At 44.3% G+C, this 27,720-nt stretch overlaps 2 protein-coding genes across 2 annotated transcripts in view; one reads left to right on the top strand and one right to left on the bottom strand.

Moving 5' to 3' along the window:
- The window catches only part of LOC307206522 (uncharacterized protein), a 156,439-nt gene that overhangs the window by 114,183 nt on the left and 14,536 nt on the right, over positions 1 to 27,720 (bottom strand). The window lies entirely within an intron of this gene.
- Positions 12,747 to 27,720, top strand: part of LOC307206285 (transient receptor potential cation channel subfamily V member 6-like) — a 35,621-nt gene continuing 20,647 nt past the window's right edge. Inside the window, exons 1-2 of the mRNA XM_079959365.1 lie at positions 12,747 to 12,900; positions 27,257 to 27,354. Coding sequence (XP_079815491.1) covers positions 12,758 to 12,900; positions 27,257 to 27,354 — 241 coding nt within the window. The 5' untranslated portion in view covers positions 12,747 to 12,757. The remainder of the gene's footprint in view (positions 12,901 to 27,256; positions 27,355 to 27,720) is intronic.

Here is a 27,720-nt window from a genome sequence, read left to right as displayed (position 1 = left end):
TTTACATGAGTAGAATGTGTGTTTTTATTTAAAATGCATCTCTTGGTTATTTGTGGGGCATAGGAATTTGTTCATTTCCCCCTCCAAAATATAGTCGTCCCCCCCCAAGGTGTGAGGGACAGTGGACTGGCCCCCTGTTGAAAAAGTTTGCTGAGCCCTGAACCTCACAAAGTTGTGATGATTGCTATGAGGTAGGTGAAATCCAAGGGGCCAGTGACAATTTGCCAAGTGGAAAAATCCCTGCCGAGCCCCAAATATGGCAGCCAACAATGTCTACTGCAAGGTCTACCATGAAAGGAGGAGGAGTGCTGGGCTGGCCTCAGTTTATTCCCCCGGGGGCAGAACCAAGCAATGCTTATTGGCTGGTTGGTACCGCCTCCTGGGGAGCCCCTGCACCTGCCATTAGCCTGACCAATTAAGGTTAAGTGGACTTACTGTTTTGTACAATATGTACATCAAGACTTTCCCAAATATTCCTAGGAAATGCAGTTCGGTGAGGGTGCCGACTAATTACTAAACCCCACCACAGAAAGGGTGTTCCCAGGATTCCCGAGGGGCAGAGGATGGCTATTAATTCTGCTTTAAGTTTGGCACTGGATGTTGCTGTGCTCTCTGGTTCCATCATTACCTCCCTTACATTTGCAGCTGCAGGCCTGGCGTGCTTGTTGATTCCATATCACCTGTGCAGCTATTCCAAGGGAAGAGGTTCTCAAACTGCCCCTTTTGGAGGTGGCTGAGTTTTGACTGCCGGTCAAATGACCCCTGTGCACTCACCTGGTGCTCCAGTTAGATCTCCCAAGGTCACAATTTCTGAAGAGAGGTCAGGTAGCACCACTTGTTGTTTGACATTCCTGGGATCTTGATGCTGTGTGTTTGCTTTGCGATCATCTCTCTTTCTAAAGGCAGTTTTTGCAGGAACTGGCTTGCTTGGTGGAATACAACTTACAGAGTGGGCAGCCGTCTCTGGATTTTGACAACAGCTAAAGTCACAGGTTTCAGGCAACTTGCTTTCGGAATAGTCTCACCAAGTCTATAGGATTGTTGAGAATTAGGGATGCGGGAGATTTGTCTGCTTCGCATTTGTACTAGCAACTGAATGCTATAGCCACTCAACCAGCAGACCTTCAGCAGAGGATAATGTCCTATATATATCTGCTGGGGACTGGCTGGCTGAAGAGGAGTGGTGGGAGGTGCCAGCTGGGGAGCCCCCTTGGGAATCCTCAGAAGGCCCAGATTCAGGGGATAGTGACGACAGGCCAGAGGGTTAAGGAGTGGGTAGGAATGGTTGGAGGCTGAAGACACAGCAGGCATGACATCGGTGAGCAAGAAGAGCCAGGTGCAGAAAGCAAAGCGGTTTCACAGATGAAGCAGGGGAGGAGAGGACAGAGTCAGTGGATGCAGTCCAGGAGCTTGCCGTTCCTACTGGACTGAGCTCCCCTCTTCTCCTTGACTCCGAGGCCACAGAGGGCTTTGTATGTAGCAGAACAAAGGGCACAGAGAGTCCTCCATCATTGTAGTTTATGGCTGCTAGGGAAACGTCCAGCTGGGGAATACGAGGGTCTTAGGGAGTCATAGAGGGCGCTGACCTTCAGTCCTGGCAACTGCTCAGTGGAAGCAAGTTCGATCTAAGCAGTGCTCAGCTGTAAGCCATGTTCTTGAATAAAAAATTAAAATACACTGCTGAACTCCATATCTTGTGTGTGGAGCTGCATTGGAGCCAGTGCCAACAATATAATCATATAGAAATTTTCCTTCACACCCGTGGAACACAGCAAGGGGATGGTATCAACAATATACAAAATACTGCTCTAGGATCCCACAAACCCCCTTGACATAATAAAAAAACAATGGGAGGACATAGGCTATGAAATTAACCCCACCCAATGGACTAAAATGTGGTCTAAACCTCCCTTTAAATCCATCTCAGCTAAAAGAAAAGAGCTCACCCTGAAACTCACTTACAGATTATGCCTAGCACCATGGAAACTAGTGCTGATATGCCCAGGAACCTCACCAAAATGCTGGACAGGATGCACCTCCACAGGCACATACCTCCACATGTGGTGGGAATGTCCCCAAATCCAACGCATCAGTCATACAAGAAATATGCAGAATAACTAAGCAAGTATTAGAAGTCACCCCACAACTCGCCTTACTGAATGAACATCTTCCAAGATAATATTGCCCACTCACATTACAAAGAGCTCATAACCCACCTACTCTCAGCAGCCAGAAGCATCATAGTCAGACTCTGGAGAGACTTGTCAGGACAGAACATGGACCAATGGTATCAAATGGTATGGGAAACAGTCTTACTAAAAAACTAACCAATAAATTGAAACTGACACGGGGACAAATAGAAGAAGACGCCTTCATCCCGGTATGGTTCTGCTTTATCACATACATAGCCCAACAAGACAACAAGAAGAATCCACTGACAGCATACGAATCAGTATGGCTAACCTGACCCAAAAACCACCCCCTCGCACACATAAACAAATCTCACTACAGCCAACCAAAGACAAGCAACCACACCCTAGGCCACCCCCAACCTCTCTCAGCACCAAGGAAATACAACAAGTGAATAGAAAGAACCCACGCAAGTGACGCTGACACAAAACCCGACACATACACCAACAAGAAAACTAGAAGCTTTACCACCCTGCCCCACTCATCACCCCTGCCCCTCTTTCCGCCTCTTTCCTTCCCAACCTCGGGTTACAAACACTTCGGTTACAGATTCCGCTAACCCGGAAGTAGTACCTCGGGTTAAGAACTTTGCCCCAGGATGAGAACAGAAATTGTGCCACAGCGGCAGCAGGAGGCCTCATTAGCTAAAGTGGTACCTCAGGTTAAGAACGGACCTCCGGAACGAATTAAGTTCTTAACCAGAGTTATTGGAAAATAAAACCCCAAGGTGGCTATCACCTATGGAAGCGAAGGCTCTGAAAAAACTCAATATGGAGGCCAATTGGCCAAGATATTGGGAGATTCTGGAACAGGAGGGTGACAAACTGAAATTGCAGAGTTTTGAGAAGCTTAAGGATAAAGTGTGAGATTGGCTTCACTATTTTAAAATAAGGGAGGCATACAATTTGGACAAAAAAATTGGTTTCCAGGTGGAAAAATCAAAATTGGAAACAGAATTGTTAGAACCCAAAACTAAGATACTATCAAGAATGTATAACTTGCTGTTGAAATGGAATACTCAGGATGAAATGGTTAAATCTGCTATGATTAAATGGGCACAAGATATTGGACATAACATTATGTTTGCTGACTGGGAACAGTTGTGGACCACGGGTATGAAATTTACGGCATGTAATGCCCTACGAGAGAATATTATGAAAATGATATACAGGTGGTACATGACACCAGTCAAGCTTGCAAAAATTTACCATCTGCTCGATAATAAATGCTGGAAATGTAAAGAAACTGAAGGTACATTCTTTCACCTTTGGCGGATGTGCCCGAGGATAAAGGCTTTCTGTGAGATGATCTATAATGAAATGAAAAAGGTATTTAAATATACCTTCCTGAAGAAACCAGAGGCCTTCCTCCTGGGCATGGTCGGCCAATTGGTGCCAAAGAAGGATAGAACTTTTTTTATGTACGCCACGGAAGCAGCAAGAATACTCATTGCAAAGTATTGGAAGACACAAGATCTACCCACTCTGGAAGAATGGCAGATGAAGGTAATAGACTATATGGAACTGGCGGAAATGACTGGCAGAATCCGAGACCAGGGAGAAGAGTTGGTGGAAGAAGATTGGAAGAAATTTAAAGACTATTTATTGAAACATTGTAAAATTATTGAATGTTAAAATGATGTTGGAATGAAATGAAGTGGTTTTAGCAATAATGTTAAAAGGATTATGTAAAAAGGGATTATATTAGATGAAAACATGAAACTATAATATGTGATGTTAAAGAATTAAGAGCAAAAGAGAGGGTATGGATTTGCTGAATTAAATATTTGAATTGGAATACAAAAAAGGGAGGTGTGAGGAAGTCAGGAAAACAAGCAAATGAACTGCAAGATATAGAAAAAGGGATTTGTTTTTTTAAATTGTTTTATTGTTTTTTTAAATTGTTTTCGTTCTTTTTAGTGTTTGTAATTTTTGTGTTTTCTTTTTACCATCTTTGTAACTTTTTTTTCTTTTTCTGTGGAAACTTCAATAAATATTATTTTTTTTAAAAAAAGTTCTTAACCAGAGGTACCACTGTACTGCATGCAACACTAATGTCCTACAACAAATGAAACTGATCCATAGAAAACACAACTTGGAAAAAAAGAGACAATGCAGGTATTTTTGTAAACTTAGAAATCTTTAATAAAAAATATTTTTTAAAAATAAAAATCAGCGAGGCTTCATTGTTTCACAACAAACTGTCCTGTTGATCCCAAAAGTATGTAAGTGCTGTTTTGTGCTGGGGCCTCTTTGGGAAAAGTTTAAAAATCCGTATTAAAGACACATTTCAAATTAGATGGTTGAATGCCAGTTACAAACATCTGTAAATACCTTTCTCCAATAGGTTAATCCTATCACAGGTGGTAACAGAAAAATGCTTAATCTCAGAGTTTCCTTCAGTGCATTCCTGAGTGGTGGATATTATTGCATATTAAATTATTTTGACCCTAGAGGCTTGAGAACACTTGGTCCTGAACACCAGCTGCTTGAAATTCTGGATAGTTAGCATTGCATGATGTGCAGTTACCATCTAAGAGTTTTCCTCCTGCCTGTTTTAATTGATAACTGCTTCCTGCTCTGAATCAAGGCAGCCTGGCATCTCTCTCTTTCACACGCTCCTGAATTCTCTGGTTGCTTCTGAGTAAGTCAAAGGAGATTACTATTTGATTATGACGGTGTCTTTTAATGCCAGGCAAGCACAAAGTGGTTATATCCTTCTATCCAGCAGCTTCCCCCTGCTCCTGGTTTCTGATTGCAGCACCATAAACTCAGGAAACAATACAAAGAGTGTGCTAGAGTTCCCCCCCTGGATTTCCTGTTGGTTACAACTATGAACCAACAGAAATTCCTTTATGTCTGTGCCACTAGGGATGGCAAATGTGTCACTTTCAGTTTCTCTCTGTTTCCCAATCTTAATTTATTATTCTTATTATTTATTGAAATTTATATACTGCCCTATACCTGGAGGTCTCAGGGCGGTTCAAAGAAAAGATCACAGCATATATAATCAGAATAAAAACAACAACCCAATAGTCACATTTTAAAAGGGTTTGTTGTTGTTGTTGTTTAGTTGTTTAGTCATGTCCAACTCTTCATGACCCCATGGACCAGAGCACGCCAGGCACTCCTGTCTTCCACTGCCTCCTGCAGTTTGGTCAAACTCATGCTGGTAGCTTCGAAAACACTGTCCAACCATCTCGTCCTCCGTCGTCCCCTTCTCCTTGTGCCCTCAATCTTTCCCAACATCAGGGTCTTTTCCAGGGAGTCCTCTCTTCTCATGAGGTGGCCAAAGTATTGGAGCCTCAGCTTCACGATCTGTCCTTCCAGTGAGCACTCAGGGCTGATTTCCTTAAGAATGGAGAGGTTGGATCTTCTTGCAGTCCATGGGACTCTCAAGAGTCTCCTCCAGCACCATAATTCAAAAGCATCAATTCTTCGGCGATCAATCTTCTTTATGGTCCAGCTCTCAGTTCCATACATCACTACTGGGAAAACCATAGCTTTTACTATACAGACCTTTGTTGGCAAGGTCAGCTAATATAGATGTGTGCAATTTTGCCTAGTATGAAGATCATTGCAAATCTATTTTGTCTAATGCAATGCATTACTACAATGCACTTACTATGTGCACCTCTGTACACTTTACTAGCCAAATTCAGAGAGGTGCAAATGTCAAAAGGATGTCTGTGTTATGGTTCATCTCCTTTTCCATCTCCTGGTAGCTGCACTTGTCTACCAAGGTGAGTTTTCTTCTCTTACAGATGAGACCACTGGCAGAGGGGGAATTGTGCCCCAAGATGAGCATCCTATAAAACCCAACCCTACACAGGGCGTTCGAGGATTTTAAATGGATTTCTCAAACGTGCTCAATTCATTTTTACATTTCAATCTTTATTTTCTTTTTAAATCTTTTCTATACATACCTGTCAGGCTTCAGGGAATCCGACCCCTCCCATGGGGGCAGCCAAGAAGTAGATAAACAAGAAGAATTCTTACCAGTCTTTTATTCAATATTCACAGAGACGTAGAAATGCCGTCTCTCTTAGATAATGGCGTTGCTCAGAGTAAATTCCCACCCCCTTTGTCTCTCCTATTCTGCGTCATCCTTGCATTGGCTGATCTGTGCTTCCTTTTTTTAATTTTTTTTAATTCAAAATTAAAACAAGACATATTATCTAAAAACATATCATCACCATTGCTATGGCGACTCTCTTTTTAAATGCCCCTACTATATGTAGGCTATAGAAGCTGTGATATATTGCTAGGAGCAATGTTCTTAACTTTCAACAACAACAAAATAAATAATAATAATAATAATAATAATAATAATAATACATATTGCTCCCTCACTTGCCACATAAAAGTATTTGGGCTCATGATCACATCTTTGTGAACATAAGTGTGCACAGAACAATTATTTAAACAATTTAACATGTACATATGGACTCTTCTTAAGGGCAGGGGGAAGTTAACTCCTTCTGCAAGAACTTGTAGCTGAGCCAGTGTCCTTTTAGTTCAGCCACAAGAAAAGAGATTTATACAGTATGTTTACTGTGTAATATTACTGTAATAAAACAAACAAAAATCCCTGGACATTTTGCCAAATTTTAAAAATCTGCCTGGACGGATATTTTAATTCTGAAAAAGAGGATATGTCCAGGGAAAAGAGGACGTATGGCAACCCTAGCTGATTTATGTTTAAGGTGAGCAGCCTTATGCCCAGTCTCTACCACCCCCTCAAGTCTGGAGTGATGCAGTCCACCAGCCTACCATCTTATTCTGTGCAAGGTATAGCTCAGCTGTTACTCATGACACCGGGAGTTAAATCCCACATCTGCCAGGAAGCAATTTCCAGTAACTTCTGTTGTGAAGGAACTTCCTGCTGTGATCACACCTCTTTATTATTTATGCTGCAAGTCTTCCTATATCTACCGCACTGAATCCTGTTCACCCAATTATTCCAGGTTGCTCAGTGAGTCAACATACATGCTGTAAACCCACAATGTCCCTGAAAATTTCTTGTGCCAGGCACCTCAGATTCAAAAGGTATCAGTAGAAGGTCTGAGGCACTGCAAAGCCACTGGGTGAGGTGAGTCATCAGTGAACATATGCAGTTTAAGACAGCTTTGCATGTTCAAGAGTCAAGACCATCGTGTGAACATCATAGCTGAGCTAAACAGGAGCTGAGTCTAAAAGGTAAAGGTACCCCTGACCATTAGGTCCAGTTGCGGACGACTCTGGGGTTGCGCGCTCATCTCGCTCTATAGGCCAAGGGAGCTGGTGTTTGTCCGCAGACAGCTTCCAGGTCATGTGGCCAGCATGACTAAGCCGCTTCTGGTGAACCAGAGCAGCGCACGGAAACGCTGTTTACCTTCCTGCTGGAGTGGTACCTATTTATCTACTTGCACTTTGACGTGCTTTCGAACTGCTAGGTGGGCAAGAGCTGCGACAGAACAACGGGAGCTCACCCCGTCGCGGGGATTCGAACCACCGACCTTCTGATCAGCAAGTCCTAGGCTCTGTGGTTTAGACCACAGTGCCACCCGCCTCCCTGAGACCGAGTCTACCACCATCTAATTTTAACTCTCTCCACTACACTACACCAGCAGAAGCAAATGTGATGCTCTTTGGATGTTGCTGAATTACAATTTTCATCAGTCCCAGCAAGCATGGCCAATGGTCAGGAATGATGGGAGTTGTAGTTCAGCAACCTCTGAATGGCACAACATCGGCTACTTCTATACTGCACTGTAGTGTATTCATTTTCATTGCACTAAATTTCCTATTCCACAATCTTGTAGCAGGTTGTTTAGTGCTTGTTGTCATGATCTATTAGATTTGCAGGGTATGGTTGTGCTATTTCCTTAGTTGAATTTTCCTTTCTGCATGAACAAGCGTCTTGTGCCACCCTAGATTTAGTATGCCCTAGGTTTGTGCCATAATACATTTAAGATGCTACAAGACTCTTTTTTGTGCTGGCTGCCCCTCTGGGAACTGTTATTTTCTGTATTTGGAGCACTTTCCCCCACACATCCCCTGACACCCGGGGTGGCAGAGAGGCAAAAGGAGACAGAGGGGAGATACGTTTACTATCAGTTGTCTTAAAATCAACTAGCAGCCAATATACCTTTACTGTCTCATAGTTTCGCTGTTTAAACTACAGATGTAGCATTTGCACACTAGATACCTTGTGATTGTTCAGGTAAGAGATGTGACAATGCTTCCAGAAGATACAGGGAGCAGCACCTTAATGCTCCTGGAGCCAGAGAGCCCAAGGGGGAGGGTGGGGACTGCAAGATTGCGACATAGGAACTTACCCGCCTTCCTATCTGGCCTTAGGTATTTATACGGCACCTATTACAATGGGTATCTCAAAACCTTATCTAGCTTTGAACCGGTGTTGTCCTCTGGCCCATCTGCAATCAGCTGGAATGAACAAGTGTTATCTCTGAAAAAACGGTGGCAGCACCATCCTCTTTTGCCAGCACTGCTGCTTATCCCCGATTCCTAGTGTCATACTTAAAGGCGTAACCTGCGGAGAGAAAACAAAATCCAACAACAAACCTTCAAGCGCTAATGGGAAGCAAAATGAAAAAGTCCAGAACTTAGTATGTGCCTGTTTGATGTCAAGATCTTTCTCCTACTATTCACAGCTCAGTCACTTCAGTAGAGCATGAGGCTTTTAATCTCAGGGTGATGGCTTCAAGCCCCACGTTGGGCAAAACACCCCTGCATTGCAGGGCGTTGGACTAGATGACCCTCGTGGTCCCTTGCAGCTCTATGAGTCTATGATTTTACTCTACTGTAACTTGCAGTAGAGTACAGTAATTTGCAGTAGAGGGATGCGGGTGGCGCTGTGGGTTAAACCACAGAGCCTAGGACTTGCTGATCAGAAGTTCGGCGGTTCGAATCCCCGCGACGGGGTGAGCTCCCGTTGCTCGGTCCCTGCAACTGCCAACCTAGCAGTTCAAAAGCATGTCAAAGTGCAAGTAGATAAATAGGTACTGCTCCGGCGGGAAGGTAAACGGTGTTTCCATGTGCTGCTCTGGTTCGCCAGAAGCAGCTTAGTCATGCTGGCCACATGACCTGGAAGCTGTACGCCGGCTCCCTCAGTCAATAAAGTGAGATGAGCGCAGCAACCCCAGAGTCGGTCACGACTGGACCTAATGGTCAGGGGTCCCTTTACCTTTACCTTTACCTTGCAGCTATTAGATCTAGTCCTGCCTGTCAAGACAGCAGAGAATAAGATTGTGTCTGCACTAAACCTTTAAAGCACACTCAAAACACATTTCCCCCCTCAAAGAATTATGGACATTGTAGTTTGTTAAGGGTTGCTGGGAATTCTAACTCTGTAAAGGGCAGAGTGACCAGAATTCTTTGAGGTGGGGGAAATGTACTTTAAAGGTATAGCGTGTATGCAGCTCTGCCTTTGCCCGCCTCTGTGTGGCAGCCCTTCACCTGTCACCTGCAGCAACCCTTCTATCAGCTACCCCAGTGGGAGAGATGAGATGCAAGGCTGCTTCAGTCAACTGAGCCCTAGCAAAAAAAAGGACCTTGGCTACTTCCCTAGGGCTGTTAAGGCTGTCTCCAGCTTCATTAGCCCACTCTTGTCCAGCCCTATCTTACAACAACAACAACAACAACAACAACAACAACAATAATAATAATAATAATAATAATAAAATTTATTTATACCCCGCCCTCCCTGGCCAAAGCTGGGCTCAGGACGGCTAACACCAGTAAAATTGCAGTAAAAACATAGTAGGAAAAATACCCCAACTTAAAATACAGGTTAAAATGCAATTTAAAATGCAGCCTCATTTTAAAAGTAGCCCATAGATCAAAACCATAAGGGGAGGGAAACATAAGGGTCATACTGAGTCCAAGCCAAAGGCTAGGCAGAACAGCTCTGTCTTGCTGAAAAGGCCCTGGCCCTAGTTGAGACCAATCTAACCACCTTGCGACTTGGGACCTCCAAAATGTTGTCATTTGTGGACCTTAAGGTCCTCCGCGGGGCATACCAGGAGAGGTGGTCCTGTAGGTACGTGGGTCCTAGGACGCATTACAGCAGAGGCTTTCAGAGTCCATGGCTCGCTTGACCAACTACACTCTTTCTGTGGCACCCCTGTGGGGCTCACGAGCCCAGTAATTTTACCCCTTGCTTACAGAGCCAGCAGCCCCTCAACACTTTCTGAACACCCTCCCATGTGGAGTGTTCCCTCAGCCTCCTATTTTATCCCCTCTCCTTGAGAGTCCTCTGGGCAGCTGCTGCTGCCGCCCCTGGTATCAAAACTGCCCCCCCTGCACCAAAGAGAGGTGCCTCCTCACACTGCCCCATAGGAGCCTGGGAAAAGGAACCCTTCACCTGGGGAGCTTGTAGCCAGGGCTGCTGCGACAAACCGCTGTGCAAGCCTTTGAGAGACAGAGACAAGAGAGGGCATCAGAGGGGAAGAAAGAGAGACAGAGGCCAGTGTTGCCCTTGGCACCCCTGACCATCATTCAAGGCATCCCAGGGTGTCACGGCACACTGGTTGAAAACCACTGCATTACAGAATAAGGTAAAGGTAAAGGTAAAGGTACCCCTGCCCGTACGGGCCAGTCTTGACAGACTCTGGGGTTGTGCGCCCATCTCACTTAAGAGGCCAGGGGCCAGCGCTGTCCGGAGACACTTCCGGGTCACGTGGCCAGCGTGACATCGCTGCTCTGGCGAGCCAGAGCCGCACACGGAAACGCCATTTACCTTCCCGCTGGTAAGCGGTCCCTATTTATCTACTTGCACCCGGGGGTGCTTTTGAACTGCTAGGTTGGCAGGCGCTGGGACCGAGCAGCGGGAGCGCACCCCGCCGCAGGGATTCGAACCGCCGACCTTTCGATCGGCAAGTCCTAGGCGCTGAGGCTTTAACCCACAGCGCCACCTGCGTCCCTGCATTACAGAATACACAACAGCAAACAAGCAGCCAGTGAGCATCGCCATCTTGATGCAGGTCACAAACAAACAATTACAGAAGTTGCTTGAAGTTTTGTGCTCTGTGATAGCTCAATCCCCTAGGCTGATGCTGTTTGAAGACAAAATATTTGTATTTTAGTAAGCTGAATAGGCCTTTTACAATATTGCAGGATGAGCCCTTTTAGTCAATATACCATATAGTCCATTGCAGCAGTTTTCCAAAACTATTTTCACATAAAATTTACTTAGTCAATTTACATCTTTCTTTCTTTTCATTTTAACTTTAATGTAGTATTTTACAACATCACATATTTAAATCCTAGGCCTACTCGCAAGTAATTCTATTTATGTTATCTTATTAACTTTAATGTAGTAATTTACAACATCACATATTTAAATCCTAGGCCTAAAAGGTAAAGGTAAAGGTACCCCTGCCCGTACGGGCCAGTCTTGACAGACTCTGGGGTTGTGCGCCCATCTCACTTAAGAGGCCAGGGGCCAGCGCTGTCCGGAGACACTTCCGGGTCACGTGGCCAGCGTGACATCGCTGCTCTGGCGAGCCAGAGCCGCACACGGAAACGCCGTTTACCTTCCCGCTGGTAAGCGGTCCCTATTTATCTACTTGCACCCGGAGGTGCTTTCGAACTGCTAGGTTGGCAGGCGCTGGGACCGAGCAGCGGGAGCGCACCCCGCCGCAGGGATTCGAACCGCCGACCTTTCGATCGGCAAGTCCTAGGCGCTGAGGCTTTAACCCACAGCGCCACCTGCGTCCCAAAAATCCTAGGCCTACTCGCAAGTAATTCTATTTATGTTATCTTAACATATCTGGCTAAATAATCTTCAAATTTCTTCCAGTCCTCTTGGTGCTCCTCCCCCCCCCCCCCCTGGTCACGGACTCTTCCCGTCAGGTCGGCTGGCTCCCAAAAATCCATCATCTTCAGTTGTTGTTTTTCCTTTAAAATTTATAGGTCAATCCAGCACTGGGCGCGTCCCCACCGCCTGCTATTCGGGAGGCATCATTCCTGACGGATGACGGCGCCCTCCCGATCTGCCCGGGGGTGCACGAGGCAGCCCCAAGCCCAAGTTGCAACTGCCCTCAAGACTGGCCGGCCGGCCGGCAACTCCTGGGCCCAGTGCCCGCCCCTTCCCGGCTTCCTCCTCCTCCTCCTCCGCCTGCTATATCTTACCTTGGCCCTCAAGCGGCTTCCCGCCGCCCTTTTCCCGCCCCAAATGCGCGCAGGTGCCGTCCGGAGTCTCGCCGGGAAACTTGAGGCGCGCTGGCTAAAGCCGAGAGAGCGAGGCGAAGGAGAAGCCGGCTCCGGACGCTGCCGCCTCGACGCCTCCCTGAGCGAGGGGAGTCCTTATCTGTGGAGGTCGAGGGCCTCTCCAAACCCCGCGCGCCCCCCACGGCTTCCCTTCGGCTCCTTTCTGCCTCAAGAGAGGCGCGCACCGTCGCGGCGCCCGAGGGCAAAGCGAGTGGGCAAAAGGCGGCAAGACTCCCCGGCGCCGGATTCCTCTGAGGCGGCAGCTTTTTTTATTCTTCTTATTTGTGGCGCTGCCAAGGAGAAGGAAGGAAGGAAGGAAGGAAGGAAGGAAGGAAGGAAGGAAGGAAGGAGCCATGGGGGTTCCCGTGCCTGGAGAGAACGGCCTCTTGGGCGCTTTCTGGAAGAGGCTGCGGCGCACCTGCAGACCCGGCGGCGGCCCGGGAGGCAGCGGCGGGCGGCGGAGCGCCGACGAGATACACCTGCTGCAACAGAAGAAGTGAGTGAGCGCGGGCGGGCGGGCGGGCGGCGGGCGCCCTGCAGTCGATATCCCGGCCTAGCAAGGGAGGGAAGGGAAGGGGCGGCCAGGGCTGCTGCATCCCCTCGGAAGAAGCGCGGAGGTGGCGGGGAACCCCTTTCCCGGGCGCAGCTAAGTTGGCGCCCTGCAGCTAGAAAGCTAGCACAGCAGGGCATGGGGAGGGCTGCGACATGTTTAAGGCATTCGAGTGGTGTTTGTTTGTCTGCCGTCGCGTTTTGCTTCGTATATGGAAATAGACTGCACTCCTAAGGGGGCATGTGAATTGTAATGGCATGTTTCTCTTCCTCCCCAAATGCTTTCAACACAGAGGTTGCTATCCTTCCCTTGGTACTTGGGGAGGCTGCATCCCTGGCAGTGGCGTAGTGTGGGGGGTGCAGGGGGGGCGGCCGCACTGGGTGCAACATCTGGGGGTTAGGGTTAGGGGGCGCAAATTACTTGCCTTGCCCCAGGTGCTGACAACCCACACTACGCCACTGATCCCTGGGAGCAAATGGGAGGTATCTATCTACCCCCCGGTGCAAATCGGTGTGGGGTGTCTGGTCCAGATAGGAATGCAGCAGGTTAAAAACCCATTTTCCCACATGATAGCGTCCCAGTCTGGGTTGCACCTTGCATGTGCCTTTTACGTTCTGTGTGAATGCCCTTGAGACTAGGGTTTGTATCAGTCTGGTTTTGCTCTTTCCCCCTCTTCAGGAAAAAGTGTGTGTGTGTGTGTGTTGAAGGAATGTATTTCTAGGTACAGATATCCCTCTTGGATAAAGAATTAATGGTTAAATGGCAAAAAGAAGAGACAATTCCGTTCATTTTAATACCACTTAAAAAAATTATTTCATAAAATTTATACACCGCTTAGAATCATGGAATTGTGGAGTTGGAATGCACCAGAAGGGTCATTTAGTCCAACCCCTGCAAGGCAGGAATCTTTTTGCCCAACGTGGGATTTGAATTCACGATTAAGAGAGATTAAGATTCTCACGCTCCACTGACCGAGCTGTTTTGCTAGGTTTGATGGTAAAAAAACACATCAAAGTGGTTTACAAAAAGAATGAAGCGATAAAATTTGGTAAAACCAGTTAAGAACAACTACTTAAAACATTTTAAAATTAAAACCAGCAATAAACTAAAAACAAAACACATCAACATTCTAGATATCTGGGTAGGCTGGTCTAAACAGAAATGTTTTTAGCACCCATAACATTGTGGATACATTCACACTTCATACTAACCATATTCATGTTATCAGTTATCAGCACAAATATAATGATAATGCACATTTCTCAAAGTCTGATAGACTCACAGAATTGTAGAGTTGGAAAGAGACCATGAATGTCATCCAGCTAACTTCTTGCAGTGCAGGAATCTTTTGCCCAACACAGGGCTCAAAACCATGACCCTCAGATTTAGTGTCTCATGTTGTACTGACTGAGCTATCCCAGGGGATAATAAATTGACCTAATTTTTGCCATGTAACACACGTAGTATTTGGACCCACTTAATAAACTTCATTTAATAGAACCTGTTGTATTGCATTGAATACATAGTGTATTGAGTTGGGCAGAGACACAGGTGTTCTTGACAAATAGCTATTGTGGGGGGGGGGGGATCTGAAGATCCCCGTCCCCTTACAGCCCTCCCTCGTCTGGCCTCAGGAGAAAAGCCGTGCTTCACAGATTATACTGCACAGCATTCCTTAGATGGAAGTCAGCTCACTCATGTACTTGTAACACAATCAGTTCTCACACCAAATATAACTGCCTGAGGGGTTTTGTTTTTTGTGTCTCCTGTGCATTGCCTGAGGTTCTTAATCTCCTGTGAATTGCTGGCTGGCACTGGCTTCTGGTAGAGGGTGCATTACTGCACCAATCATAACAGTTTCTCTTTGAAAACAACAACTTAATGACCTAAGAAAGTTTGCTCCTACAAGAGATCTGGTTGTGCTTGTTACAGAAGAGCTGTTTCCAACTCAAAACACATTTTACTCTCTGGATAACAAGTTAGGGGTTGGTGGGAAGGATGCAGCACTTTCATGTTGCCTCTATGTGTGGAAGCTGCATTTTCATGTACTAGCATCAATATGTGTTTGCGCCTACTTTGGAGGTTTAGCTTCTAAAGAGTTGGCAATTCTTTCAATATAGAGTGATAAAGTTTTGGAAATGCATTCCCTCAAATCACTCCAAAAGGCAAAATAGAGACAATAATTTACTGGGAACAGCTATCAGAAAATCAGAACAAAAAATTCCTTCCAGTAGCACCTTAAAGACCAACTAAGTTAGTTCTAGGTATGAGCTTTCATGTGCATGCACACGAAAGCTCATACCTAGAACTAACTTAGTTGGTCTTTAAGGTGCTACTGGAAGGAACTTTTTGTTTTGAATATGGCAGACCAACACGGCTACCTATCTGTAACAGAAAATCAGAGAATGCCCTAATCAATAGGGGCTACTAGAACATGTCTATTTTTCCTGCCTATTGTTTTTAAAGAGGCTGAGCGTTTAACAGAACCCGCTTCTCTTTCATCCCCCTTCACATTAGTTGTGCCTCATTCATAATTTCTTTACCCAACCAAGGATGACCCGAGACTATGTTTGCACCTGAGATAGAATATCGAAATGCAAACCACCTCAATCCAGCAATATGCACCTGGTCAAAAACATATGTTGCACAAACAGATGTGTGTTGTTCCGAGTAGGTATGCAGTTATTCAAGATGTTTCCTCTCAAGCATCTTTGTTGATCTGTTTGGTACTCATAAACCATTCTGTTTTATCAAAGTGTAAGGACCACATATCCTCAAGGTGTCTTGAAAATTTGTTTGTAAAGAAGACTTGATTATCAATTCAACAGCTGGCCGTCTCATGCTGCTGAAAATTGATTGCCTGAGGTTGCTTTTCGCACCTTCCTAAAAGGTTTTCATCATCATGTTTCGTTTTTTTTTTTGTTTTTTTGAATAATTTTTTTCTTAGGATTTTTTTTAAAGGTTACAGAAAAAACAAAAGAAAAAATATAAGTCAAAACAGAACAATCAAAAAAGAAAAAGAAAGAACAATACATAAGAAACAAACATCATCCAAAAACAGAAAAGAAAAAAAAACAAGTCAAACCTTTACATCACTTGCCTTCATTCGCTTACTTCCTTGACCTCCTTACACCTCCCATTTTTGTATTCTAATTCAGTTAGATATTTCAGCAAATCCTTTCCAACTTTGTTTTTATCTTAATAATTTATCTTAATATACTGTGATTTTACATTCTCTTCTTTCACCAATTCATTTTTGCTTAATCCTTTATATCTTCTGCTAAAACCATAGTTTTATTCCAACATCTTTCTAACATTCCTTAATTTTTCATCACCATGTTTCAATAGGCCGAAGAGACTTCAGCTTAATGGGAAAGGATGGGGTGCAGATGTTGCTGGTTTTGTTCAGGGCTGTGCAAAAAATGAACTGATACTTTGCAGTGATGCCAGAGATTTCTTGTAAGAAAATGGTGAACAGCCTTGGCCTTCCTGTGAGAGTGTTTTTGCTTCCAATGCTAAGAGTGCATTTCTTAAGGGCATTTTCAAAAGGCAAAGACAGCCATTTATCATGAAGCAAGCTGAGGTGGCTGTGTCAGGTTTTGGGTATTATTAAGAGCAGTTGAGTTGGAGATAAATAGGTTTAGCTCATTACTAGGCCATTCTCTTGCACAGCCTGTGCTCATTTCCATGAGGCTTTTGCAGGAGAACTGCCCACAGTATTGCACTCTCTTGAGTTACTGAGGGCTTGGAGTGCCAGTTTGAGTAAACTCCTCTTTAGGGATAAAAATACCTTGGCCTAGTCCTGTTCACAAGTGACACTAAAAGCACCTTGACTACTTACTTTATGCCTTGATGAGTGAATTTTCTTAACACAAAGATTGCAGCTAAGTTTTTTTAGAACCTGAACTTAATGCCACCCCCCAATAGCTCTATATATTGCCTGTATTGACTCAAAAGCCAAGAGTGGTATAGCAATGGAGTTATTGCAAGAAAGTGAAATGTACTCCTTAGAAATATTACTTCATCTGAATCACTCTAGAGAGAAATCTGAAGACCATTCCCAATCAACATGAGTGCCAGGGGAGGAGAGATTTTTATCAGCATCTTGGGTATCTGTTTTCCCAGATGTGCCTGGAATTGTGTTCTGCCAGAGACAGGATACAGGACTGAAGTAGTTTGAACCAGCAAGGAGGTTATTATGTTCTCTATCTTTTGCGCTTGAGCTGTAGTAATGAAACCTATTATGTAAGTACATACACACAGTCTTTATTTCGGTCCAAAGAACCACAAAAACATTTTCAAAAGCAGAATAAAGCAGAAATACAGGGAAAGGATTCCAAGGCAGTCACTATGTTTTATCCAGAGCATGTAGGTTTCTATTTCTTACTACTTTTGAGAGGAACTTAGCCACGGCCAGGGTAGTATAATCTGACATATCTCCAAGGAGGTACTTAAGGTAGAAGGTTTTGGATTTTCCAGTTAAGTTTACCAATAGGGGTTTAATTAATTGATCCCTGGCTTGTTTGAACTGCTCACAGTGTAGTAGGATATGCTTCATAGAGTCAAGACCCTGAGAGCATAAGCAGAGCCTGTTCTGATAAGGGATACCAGACAGTCTGCTGTTTAGTATTTCTGATGGAAATACATTTAGTCTGGCTTTGGAGAACAATTGGCGGTAGTTAGGTACAGACAGATTCATGAAATACAATGGTAACTGAAAGTCATGGCTATAGCAGATTCCAGATGCAAATGGTACAGACGTTACATAAGATCTAGAGTGAATATTGCTGTATGAAATATCCCATATCCACTTCCACAGGGATTTAAGGGAAATACTGTAGTCCAGATGATGTAAAAAGGATGGTGAAAGACCAACTGAGGAGGCTTTTTGGGCCATAGTTTTTGACCATGAGCTGATAGACTCCTCATTGGTTAGATGAAAAAGTGATCCCTTCCCCAGGCCAAATACTGAGATCTTTAGCTAGTGTTTCAAGGCAGCCCACCACACTTTGGTGGAAAGTGGGCATTCACCTGTTTCCAGCAATAGAATTGAATTAGGGACACAGTTTGAAGTAGGGACTGAAGGAACTTAGCCTGGAACTCATCTAACTTAGGAAACAGACCATTGTACCAGACGTCTGAAAAATAAAGGAGTTGGGAAACAGATTTCGCGTCAAAGACCCTTATGGCTGATGGAACATAGTGACCACCTTTCGTGAAAACTAAATGGAGTATAGCAAGGTTGCTCATTTCCGCCTTCTGACAGATAGTCTGCCAGTGGCATTGTGTGGTGAAACAAGAGCCCTAGGTACTGGAAGCATTTAGTCAGCTCTAGATTGCGGCCATTTGCAAGGAGAATATCTTTTCTCAAAAACGAAAATTTTTGATTTCTCATAGTTGATGGATAACCCGTATACAGAACAGTAATCTGAGAACTTCATTTGTTGGTATTTCAAGCCAGGTCTGGAACAAGAGAGGATGGCCGCATCATCTACATATAGCAAAAGAGGGGTCTTTCTGGTACCTCTTTTTGGGAGATGACCATCTGGGTTCATTAGACTAAATCATTTAGGAAAAGGCTGTGGGTGCAAAAATACAGCCCTGTCATCCTCCCCTAGCCATCTCAATACAACCTGAAAGTTGGTCCTGCAACCCACATCTAACCTGCAATTTGCTATCACTGTACATAGCTTTAATAAGGAAGAAGAGTCAACGATTCAACTTATTTTTGCTTACAGGGTGGTGGTGCCTATAATATTCTGTACCTCTTCAGTTTTCAGTTTGATTTCAACCATGTCGACTCAGAAGTAAGTCTCATTCAAGGAGACTTATTCCTGATCATTATTTACGGCTGCTGTTTCTATGCACAACCACACTTGGAAGATTTTATGTGTGTTTAGAATCAGGATATAATTGTTTGTAATAGAAGTCTATGGATGTTTAAAACAGTGTGACATTAGTCTAATACAGTGGTACCTCCGGTTGTGGACGGGATCAGTTCTGGAGCTCCGGTTGGATCCCAAGGTTTTCACAACCAGAGGTGCCTGTTCTGCGCATGTGCGCGGTGCAGTAGAGAGCTTCTGTGCATGCGCAAGGTAAAACCCGGGAAAATACTTCCAGGTTTGCTGCGTGCGTATCCCAAAGGATCCGTAACCAGGGGTGCACGTAAGTAGAGGTAAAGGTAAAGGACCCCTGACAGTTAAGTCAATGACTGGGGTTGCTGCACTCATCTCGCTTTACTGGCTGAGGGAGCCAACGTTTGTCCACAGACAGTTTTCCCGGGTCATGTGGCCAGCATGACTAAGCCGCTTCTGGCAAAACCAGAGCAGCGCCCACTGTATAATTAAATGGCAGGATGATAAGTTAGTAGAATGGTCTGTATTCATTTATACTGTATGTGGGGGATACCAATTTTAAATACACCCCTCCCCCCAAAAAACCCCACCTCCCTGCAAACAGCAGTCTAGCAGCAGAGTGAGAGGTTCTAGCCAACATCTTGCCTGTTTGTGCTGGTTTTTTATTTCCAGGAAATTTGAAAAACAGGGGAGGTTTAAAAAAATGTAATTCCTCCACTTATAGGCTCAAGTGATAGTCCATCCTATCACTCCAGAATTATTTCACCCCATTCTGCTGCATGTGTTGACCAGACTAAAGACATGAAACTATTAAATTAAATTTATATAGTGTGGGCTGGAATGTGGGTTGCATGGCTGGGAGTTCGGAATAAGCTCCCCAACACAAAGCCTAGAGCAGTCAATTCCATACATGTGGCCATAAAAAAATCATTGCGTTCCTCAAAGTCTTATTCTCAGTTGCCTATCTTGGCAATGCCACGTATTTGTGTTAGTTTACAAGGATTTGGGGTGTGGTTGGTTCTCTTTAGTCTCACCCATATCTATTTTTTTTCCATTTGAAGAGTTTACAAAGCAATTAAAATAAAGATCCCTGTGATTTTTGTAAGCACAAAACCAACTGTTTTATGCTTTAGAGCAGGGTCATCCTGGTGATTTACAAAGGGATAGGGAGAACCTTTCATCTGTAAGCCGATGAATACAGTTTATCTCCCATTGTTAATTAGAAGTGGATAAAAACTGGTGACTGCTCTTGGTAATGCACGGTAGGTGTTTATTTTGTGGTAGCCTTTTGTCTGTGAAAGCTGGGGAAGGTAAATTACATTGATCAGTGGACAAGAGCTATGGACTTGAGAATATTGCAGTCATCAATTACCTGGTTCGGTTCACACGTAACACTAGCCCATACCCCTGCTTAGCATGCAAATGTGTGGGATACCCAGAGAGGAGACCATGGCTGCTTTGTTCCTCCCTGGTGGTCTTGTTGCTGTGCTTTGCTAAGCTGTTGTTTGGCTTAGTTTGTCATCCAGTCCTGAGCTCATGGCTTAACTCTCTCTTCTGACAAAGCAAGCTGTAACCAAGGGTCTGTTCTGTGGTTTGCAACTGATGGCTTCCCTAGGTGATTGAAACTGCAAGCCTGGGTTCCTGACTCCCATCAGCACCAACCACTACAGCCAGTGGGAGCTTGGGAATCCCAACAAGTTCTGGAGAGCCACAGGTTCATCAGTTCCTGTTCTAAGTGATCTCCAGGGCCAAGACTGACCTCTTTCACCTTCAGTTTTCAAGATGTATTTATTGTTCCTCCCAGTTACTCTCCCCCGTGTGAAAGGCATGTGCCTGGTTCACATGACTTGCGCGAGAGTTCGGACACATGGAGAGGAGCTTGCATCCATGTTGCTTCTCTCCAAACCTTTTCACTGCCATGCTGCTCCCAGCTAAAACAAGGTTTGGCTTAGTGTGTCCCGTAAACCAATCCACTGAGTCTGGAAGAACAATGCTGGCGAAAGGCGGTTAATTTTAGAATGAGGGAGAAATTAGCCGTATTCTGGCAACCACCATGCATTTCTGCAGTACAGACTCACAAACACAGGCCCAGCTCACCATGTCTGAGAAAATAAAAAGTCAAGCATACATCTGAACCCAGGCCTGTGGTTTATCCCACTCCAGGCAAATGACAAGCTTCAGCCAAGGTTTAATCTAGGCCAGGCATCCGCAACCTGCGGCCCTCCAGATGTTTTGGTCTACAACTCCCATGATCCCTAGCTAACAGGACCAGTGGTCAGGGATGATGGGAATTGTAGTCCAAAATATCAGGAAGTCCAAAGGTTGGGGATGCCTGATCTAGGCTTACCTCTCCTGGTTTATCTGGGAGAGACAAACCCCAAGCCCACTGCTTGGGTTTCATGGCAGGAGCCCATCTATGGAATGTCATCTTTTAAGGAAGACCCAACGATCACAGAGTTTCAGCCCACAAATGAATCATCGCTAGTTCTGTGTGTCATGTTATCTTCGACTCACAAGTTTCCTTACGGGAAAGCAGGCCTTACAGGAGATCTAAACAGCCCAAACTTGCAGTTTAGGGACAACCCTGGTTTCTCAAATGTCCCCAAAGACTGCTTATCCTGCAGGCATTTCAAAAGCACCGTGAAAGTGAATAAATAGGTCAATGATTATTAGCATCGCCATAAAACCTGAAATAAATAAATAAATAAATAAATAAATGCCATTGTATTGATGAGTTACTAATTACAGAAACTGACAAGGGTTCCTGTTTGATGGCCAGCACCTCGCTGACTGGCAAAAATTCCTCTCCTCTTTCCCAGGGACACTCTCCAACCAGAATCACGTTGCTCCAGTTAGGCTTTTCATTCCAGACTGAAGCAGAAGGGTCTCCTCCGAGACTTGCCTACTGGTTTACTTGTCCAGAATAAACCTGAAACCGGAACCGCTTCATGTAGCATTTTGCAAATAGCTCTAGGAGATAACCTGGTTTCGAACTACGTGTTATTTGGACAACTACATATCGAGACACAGGGCTGCCGCTGAAGATGGCATCCCCGCCTTGAGTTATCTTCTGAAACGTGTAGTAGCAGCACTTAACTCTGTTGCCGGTTCTCCTGCTTCCCAACATGAGCTGCCATTTATAGGGGCACAGAAACACATTTGGGAGGATGCAGATACCCTATTCCTGAACAGAAGGAGATGCTTGAAAACTCTCTTAAAGTAAATAAATGAGCAAAGAAACCACAGAGCATCACCAGGCTCTGCCGTCCAAGCCTTGGGGAACTTAAGACGTTCCTTTTTCTGTACTGGCAAAGTGCAGTTTATTTATTTATTTGCTTTCTTGGTGGAAGAAACTGGTGTAGGCTTCATGTTAACAACACAGCTACTACCCCACTGTCAGGTTGTAGGTGTGGCTTAGGGAGCCATAACTGCACTGCTTGCCTATGATGTCAAAAGTTTGTTTTTTGCTTCTCTGATTTGTTTCACTTGGCTTTTGGCATTTGCAGACAAGTGATTTTAATTACTCCAGGAAGAGTGCTACATTGTATAATAAAATCCTGGTTTACAGTTATTTATATGATGGTGCCAAAGAGTTTGTCTGGTCTGGTGCCAGGAAACTCAACAAGGAGCCAGCTGATGCTTCTGAATATGCAGAGCAAGTCTTCACTCAGTATATGCAGAAACTTTAAGGTAGAACATCCTAATAGTTAGTGTGTTGGTTCTGTTATGAACTGCAGAGCTTCTAACTCCACTGTTGACTTGGGGTCCTGGTTATTTTAACTGAGACATAATTCCCTCACCGTACCCCATCAAGTAGTTGCTTAAAAATAATGTATGACGGCAAAGGTATCTGTTATGAACTATGATCCTTCAGGGTTGTGTCTTGTCTACTTTCCACTAATCCAAGTAATCCCTGTGATTTCCTCAAGATTTAAAATAATAATAATAATGCTCATTATTAGCGATGTACCCCCAAAACAAGGTGTGGCACGACACAAGTTATGATACAAGCCCTGCCCAGTGGGCTATCAGTCTATTTATTCAACAAAGAATGAAATACCTAAATACACAATATTCAAGCTGCAATAGTAAATACTCCTGGAGGTTAGACCAATTATCTGTTTAAATGTTTATACCACCCTCCTAAATTAATAAATCATAAAGTCGGAACAGATTTGCATAAATTTAGAACCAGATCAGAGGTTTTGTTGGTGTGTGGATTTTAATGCATTGATGGGTAGAAATAACGAACAATGAACAAATGCAGTCCTTTAGACAACGATGATGCAAATATTCTGGACAGATATTCACAGGATAAGGTTATTAACAAAAACGAGCAAATTCTTTGTTCTGTGATATGCACACATCTGTTACATTGTCAAAGTGGGGGGCTTCTTGGTGAAAAAAAGGCCATTACTCTTGTTTATCTCCAAATTGGGGGGGGGTGTAGTTGATTCTATCTTTGTTTCATGTAACATAATTTACATGTTAAAAATATTTTTGTTGTAAGTACTCTGAGGTATGTATTTTAATACATGCTAGGAACGTATATTTTCCCTCAAAATAATATTTAAATGCCCCTCCCCTGAATATTCTATTTAAATGCATATTTTGCTAAGTTTGAATAACCATGAATTGCATTGCAACATTCAGAATAACACGAAACTTGGAATTTACCTTTTCTAAAGCCATATAAGGCCGATGCTGATAAAATTTTCCTAGATTTCTTTTTTACTGTGAATTCCCTGTAACCAAACCCAGTCACTGTCCTTTACAATGCTATTGCTGGAAAGCAAACACTGGTTATGTTGTTTTCTTGGCTTTATTATCTATACTGATGCAGAAACTGTTGTAGCAACGGTTGTAGCATTCTGTTGCAACAAACCCTTCAAAGACTTTTTGGGAAAGTGAAAACGAGGATCACTTACTATTTTCTATTTCTTTTCTCTTGCCTTGTAAAAGAATTGTGCTTTTGTGGCTTTCTTTGCCGCAGTTGTTTTGTTGACTGGAAGAAAAATAGATGATCATAGAATAGTAGAGTTGGAAGGGACCCTGAGGATCATCTAGTCTAACCCCCAGCAATGCAGGGATATGCAGCTGTCCCATAAGGGAATCAAACCTGCGACCTTGGCATTACCAGCACCATGCTCTAACCAAGTGAGCTATCCACAAGTACTCATGCATCAGCTTCAACAGACTTTCCCAAACAGTGGTCCACAGGCCACCAGTGATCTGAGAGCTTTATTCAGCTGGTCTTTGGCATGTCTGTAAAAACAAACAAACCCAACAACCATTAAAAATCATGCAGCATCTAGCACAGTGCATTTCAATTATTACAACAGGCAGAAAAATCATTAAGTGGCCCACTAAGACCCTCAGCTGGGGACACGGGTGGCGCTGTGGGTTAAACCACAGAGCCTAGGACTTGCTGATCAGAAGGTCGGCTGTTTGAATCCCCGCGACGGGGTGAGCTCCCGTTGCTCAGTCCCTGCTCCTGCCAACCTAGCGGTTCGAAAGTACGTCAAAGTGCAAGTAGATAAATAGGTACCACTCTGGCGGGAAGGTAAACGGCATTTCTGTGCGCTGCTCTGGTTTGCCAGAAGCGGCTTAGTCATGCTGGCCACATGACCCAGAAGCTGTACGCCAGCTCCCTCGGCCAATAAAGTGAGATGAGCGCCGCAACCCCAGAGTCGGTCACAACTGGACCTAATGGTCAGGGGTCCCTTTACCTTTTTAAGACCCTCAGCAATTTTCTGTGGGGGGAATTTTGGGACTACTTCCTATCACACCAACTATGTATATAAGCATTTACTTGGCCACCATTTAAACTCTCAGAGAGCATTTAATTAACAGTCAAGGCAAATCTTAGGAATAAGAGTTTATTGAAATGTTGTCCATGGCTCAGAATGGTGAGTTATGAAATTCCTGCTAAGTTTTTTTAAAAAAATAAGCTTATCCCCAAGTTGCGTGTGTAGGATTGCAAGCAATGACTTGCCCAATGCTACAAAGGGATTTCAGCTGCTCTTGTGGCTAAGAGATTGAGTGGATTTTAGGGGGCTGCATCCTCCCCTTGTCTTCAAGAGATCATTAAATGGTCTTAGTCAAACCACTCATGTAATATAAGGGTGATAATAATACTAATAATGCCACAGGGTTGCCGTAAAGGTCACTGTGAGATAATGTATGCAAAACACTCCATCTGAAAGTGCTGTTTAAGATGATAAATGTTATTACTTGAAAACGGCTTGCTTTTAAAGGGAAGTGCTTTGTTCGTGACCATAATACATTTGGGGAAAGGTCTGAAGGAGACTAGACCAGCTCTGTCTTGTCATTAAAGGTAAAGGACCCTTGACAGTTAAGTCCAGTCGTGGACGACTCTGGGGTTGCTGCGCTCATCTCGCTTTACAGGCCGAGGGAGCTGGTGTTTGTCCGCAGACAGTTTTTCCAGGTCATGTGGCCAGCATGACTAAGCTGCTTTTGGTGAAACCAGATCAGCACACGAAAGTGCCGTTTACCTTCCCGCCGGACCGGTACATATTTATCTACTTGCACTTTTTGGCGTGCTTTTGAACTGCAAGGTTGGCAGGAGCTGGGACTGAGCAATGGGAGCTCACCCCATCACAGGGATTTGAACCACCGAACCTCTGATTGGCAAGCCCAAGAGGCTCAGTGGTTTAGACCACAGCGCCACAAGAGGCCATAACACCCATGATTTTGGTATGTGTATACTTCATTTATTTATTATCCAGAAAGCAGAATGGCTGTAAACTATTAACTCTCAGGGCTTCTCTAATAGAGTGGTACATTGGTTCTCAAACTTAATCCGTTCCGGAAGTCTGTTCCAAAACCAAAGTGTTCCAAAACCAAGGTGTGCTTTCCCATAGAAAGTAATGCAAAATGGATTAATCCGTTCCAGACTTTTAAAAACACCTCTAAAACAGCAATTTAACATGAATTTTACTATCTAACCAGACTATTGATCCATAAAATGAAAGCAATAATCAATGTACTGTACTATAAAATAAATAAAACAGCATTGTAGATGATAAAAATTAAAATTATTATTTTTCCTTACTTGCACTGATGATAGTCATTGTTTGGGTGGGGGATTTTATTGATTTATGCAGTCACACAATCAGTCAGTCAGTAGCTGAACAGGGATCCACACAGTCACAAAAACAAATTAACTGAAAAAGCCTCGAAACAAAAAAACGCAAAATAAACAGAAAAAACAAAAGCACCAAATATAAGCTCCAAATATCACCTTAGAACATTGCAATTGGAAACAGAAGGCTTGAATTACAATGGGGGAACGCAAATTAGCAGTGCAATAGGAAACACAGGGGGGGCTCAAAACGGAACATGTTCGGCTTCTGAGAAAAGTTCAAAAACCGGAACACCTACTTCCGGTTTTGCAGCGTTCGGGTTCCAAGTTGTTCGTGAACTAAGCTGTTTGAAAACCGAGGTACCACTGTATCCTCAGGGTGTTGGAACCCCTAGGAATGGACGCCGATTGTGTTTGCTCATTTCCCCCCTGTTGTTTGTACAGGAAGGTGGATCCTTCTCTCTTGTAGTGGGGTGAAGCAGGGGTTTCTCTGGTCTTCCTCCAACCCTCTCCAAAGCCATTCCATGGGTTTAAAGGTCTTGATCTTGTTGACAATCCTTGACCCTCTTCTGCAGAGATTTTAAAGCTAGTTAGAGCCAGTTGCCTGATATCCCTGCACTTGCTGCTTGTGGAATTGTATGGCATGAGGATGGCTGGCCGGTGGAATTCCTCCCAAGTTGCATAAACTCATGAAGACTTTTGTTCCTTGCATTCGGAATCAGAAGAAGAAAGCCTGGGGAAGTATGTTCAATAGCAGAGTAGCTATAATTCCATCAGGGTAAAGGGCACCCTGTTGCTGCTTATATAAAGTGGCTACTAAATTGTAGTGCATATCACAATGACTGACCACACAACTGCTGAAAAAAATGACTCTTGCAGCATAACAACCCTGGTTAGGCGCATTTGAGGTTTTCCTTATTTTGACAAACTAGGCCAATGAAAGCCAACCCCATAATACTTTTACTAGTTTCTAGAGTGCTGTGTTTGTGGCAAAAGACTAATTGCAGCCATAAAACTGTGTTGAAACTGCATCTTTCTTCTGCCTCTGTACTGCCCCTCTGTGGCCTCAGATAAATACTGCAGAACCTGATAAGGCTCTTCATTTGCCGTACGGATTGTTGTTTTTTGCTCCTCTCATTTGACAGATTCTGGATTTCTGCAAACACCACAGGATCATACCTATTATTGTTGTTGTTCCTTCCCTTTCACACCCTTTCCTCCCATCCTTGTGAAGAGAGCATATGCTGTCAGCCCCCATAAGGAGTCTTGAACTTCAAGAGCTAATTTCTCACTGGAGCAAAATGTGAATAGTTTTTTTCTTCTTTCTTTCTGTCACCTGAAGGATCTGGGAGACTCCACTCCTCCTGGCTGCCAAGGAGAACAATGTCCAGCTCATCAGGAAATTGATCTCGGATGGTTCCTGTGACATTTTGCAAAGAGGTACTTGTCCTAGGGGATGTGGGTGGTGCTGTGGGTTAAACCACAGAGCCTGGGGCTTGCCAATCAGAAGGTTGGCGGTTCGAATCCATGCAACGGGGTGAGCTCCTGTTGCTCGGTCCCTGCTCCTGCCAACCTAGCAGTTTGAAAGCACATCGAAGTGCATGTAGATAAATAGGTACCACTCTGGCGGGAAGGTAAATGGCGTTTCCATGCGCTGCTCTGGTTTGCCAGAAGCGGCTTAGTCATGCTGGCCACATGACCCAGAAGCTGTACGCCGGCTCCCTTGGCCAATAAAGTGAGATGAGCGCCACAACCCCAGAGTCGGTCACGACTGGACCTAATGGACCCTTTATCTTTACCTTTGCT

The sequence above is a fragment of the Podarcis cretensis genome (genome assembly GCF_951804945.1).
Source record: "Podarcis cretensis genome assembly, chromosome: 17".
NCBI lineage: Eukaryota > Metazoa > Chordata > Lepidosauria > Squamata > Lacertidae > Podarcis > Podarcis cretensis.
This window is presented reverse-complemented; position numbering and strand designations above follow the sequence as displayed.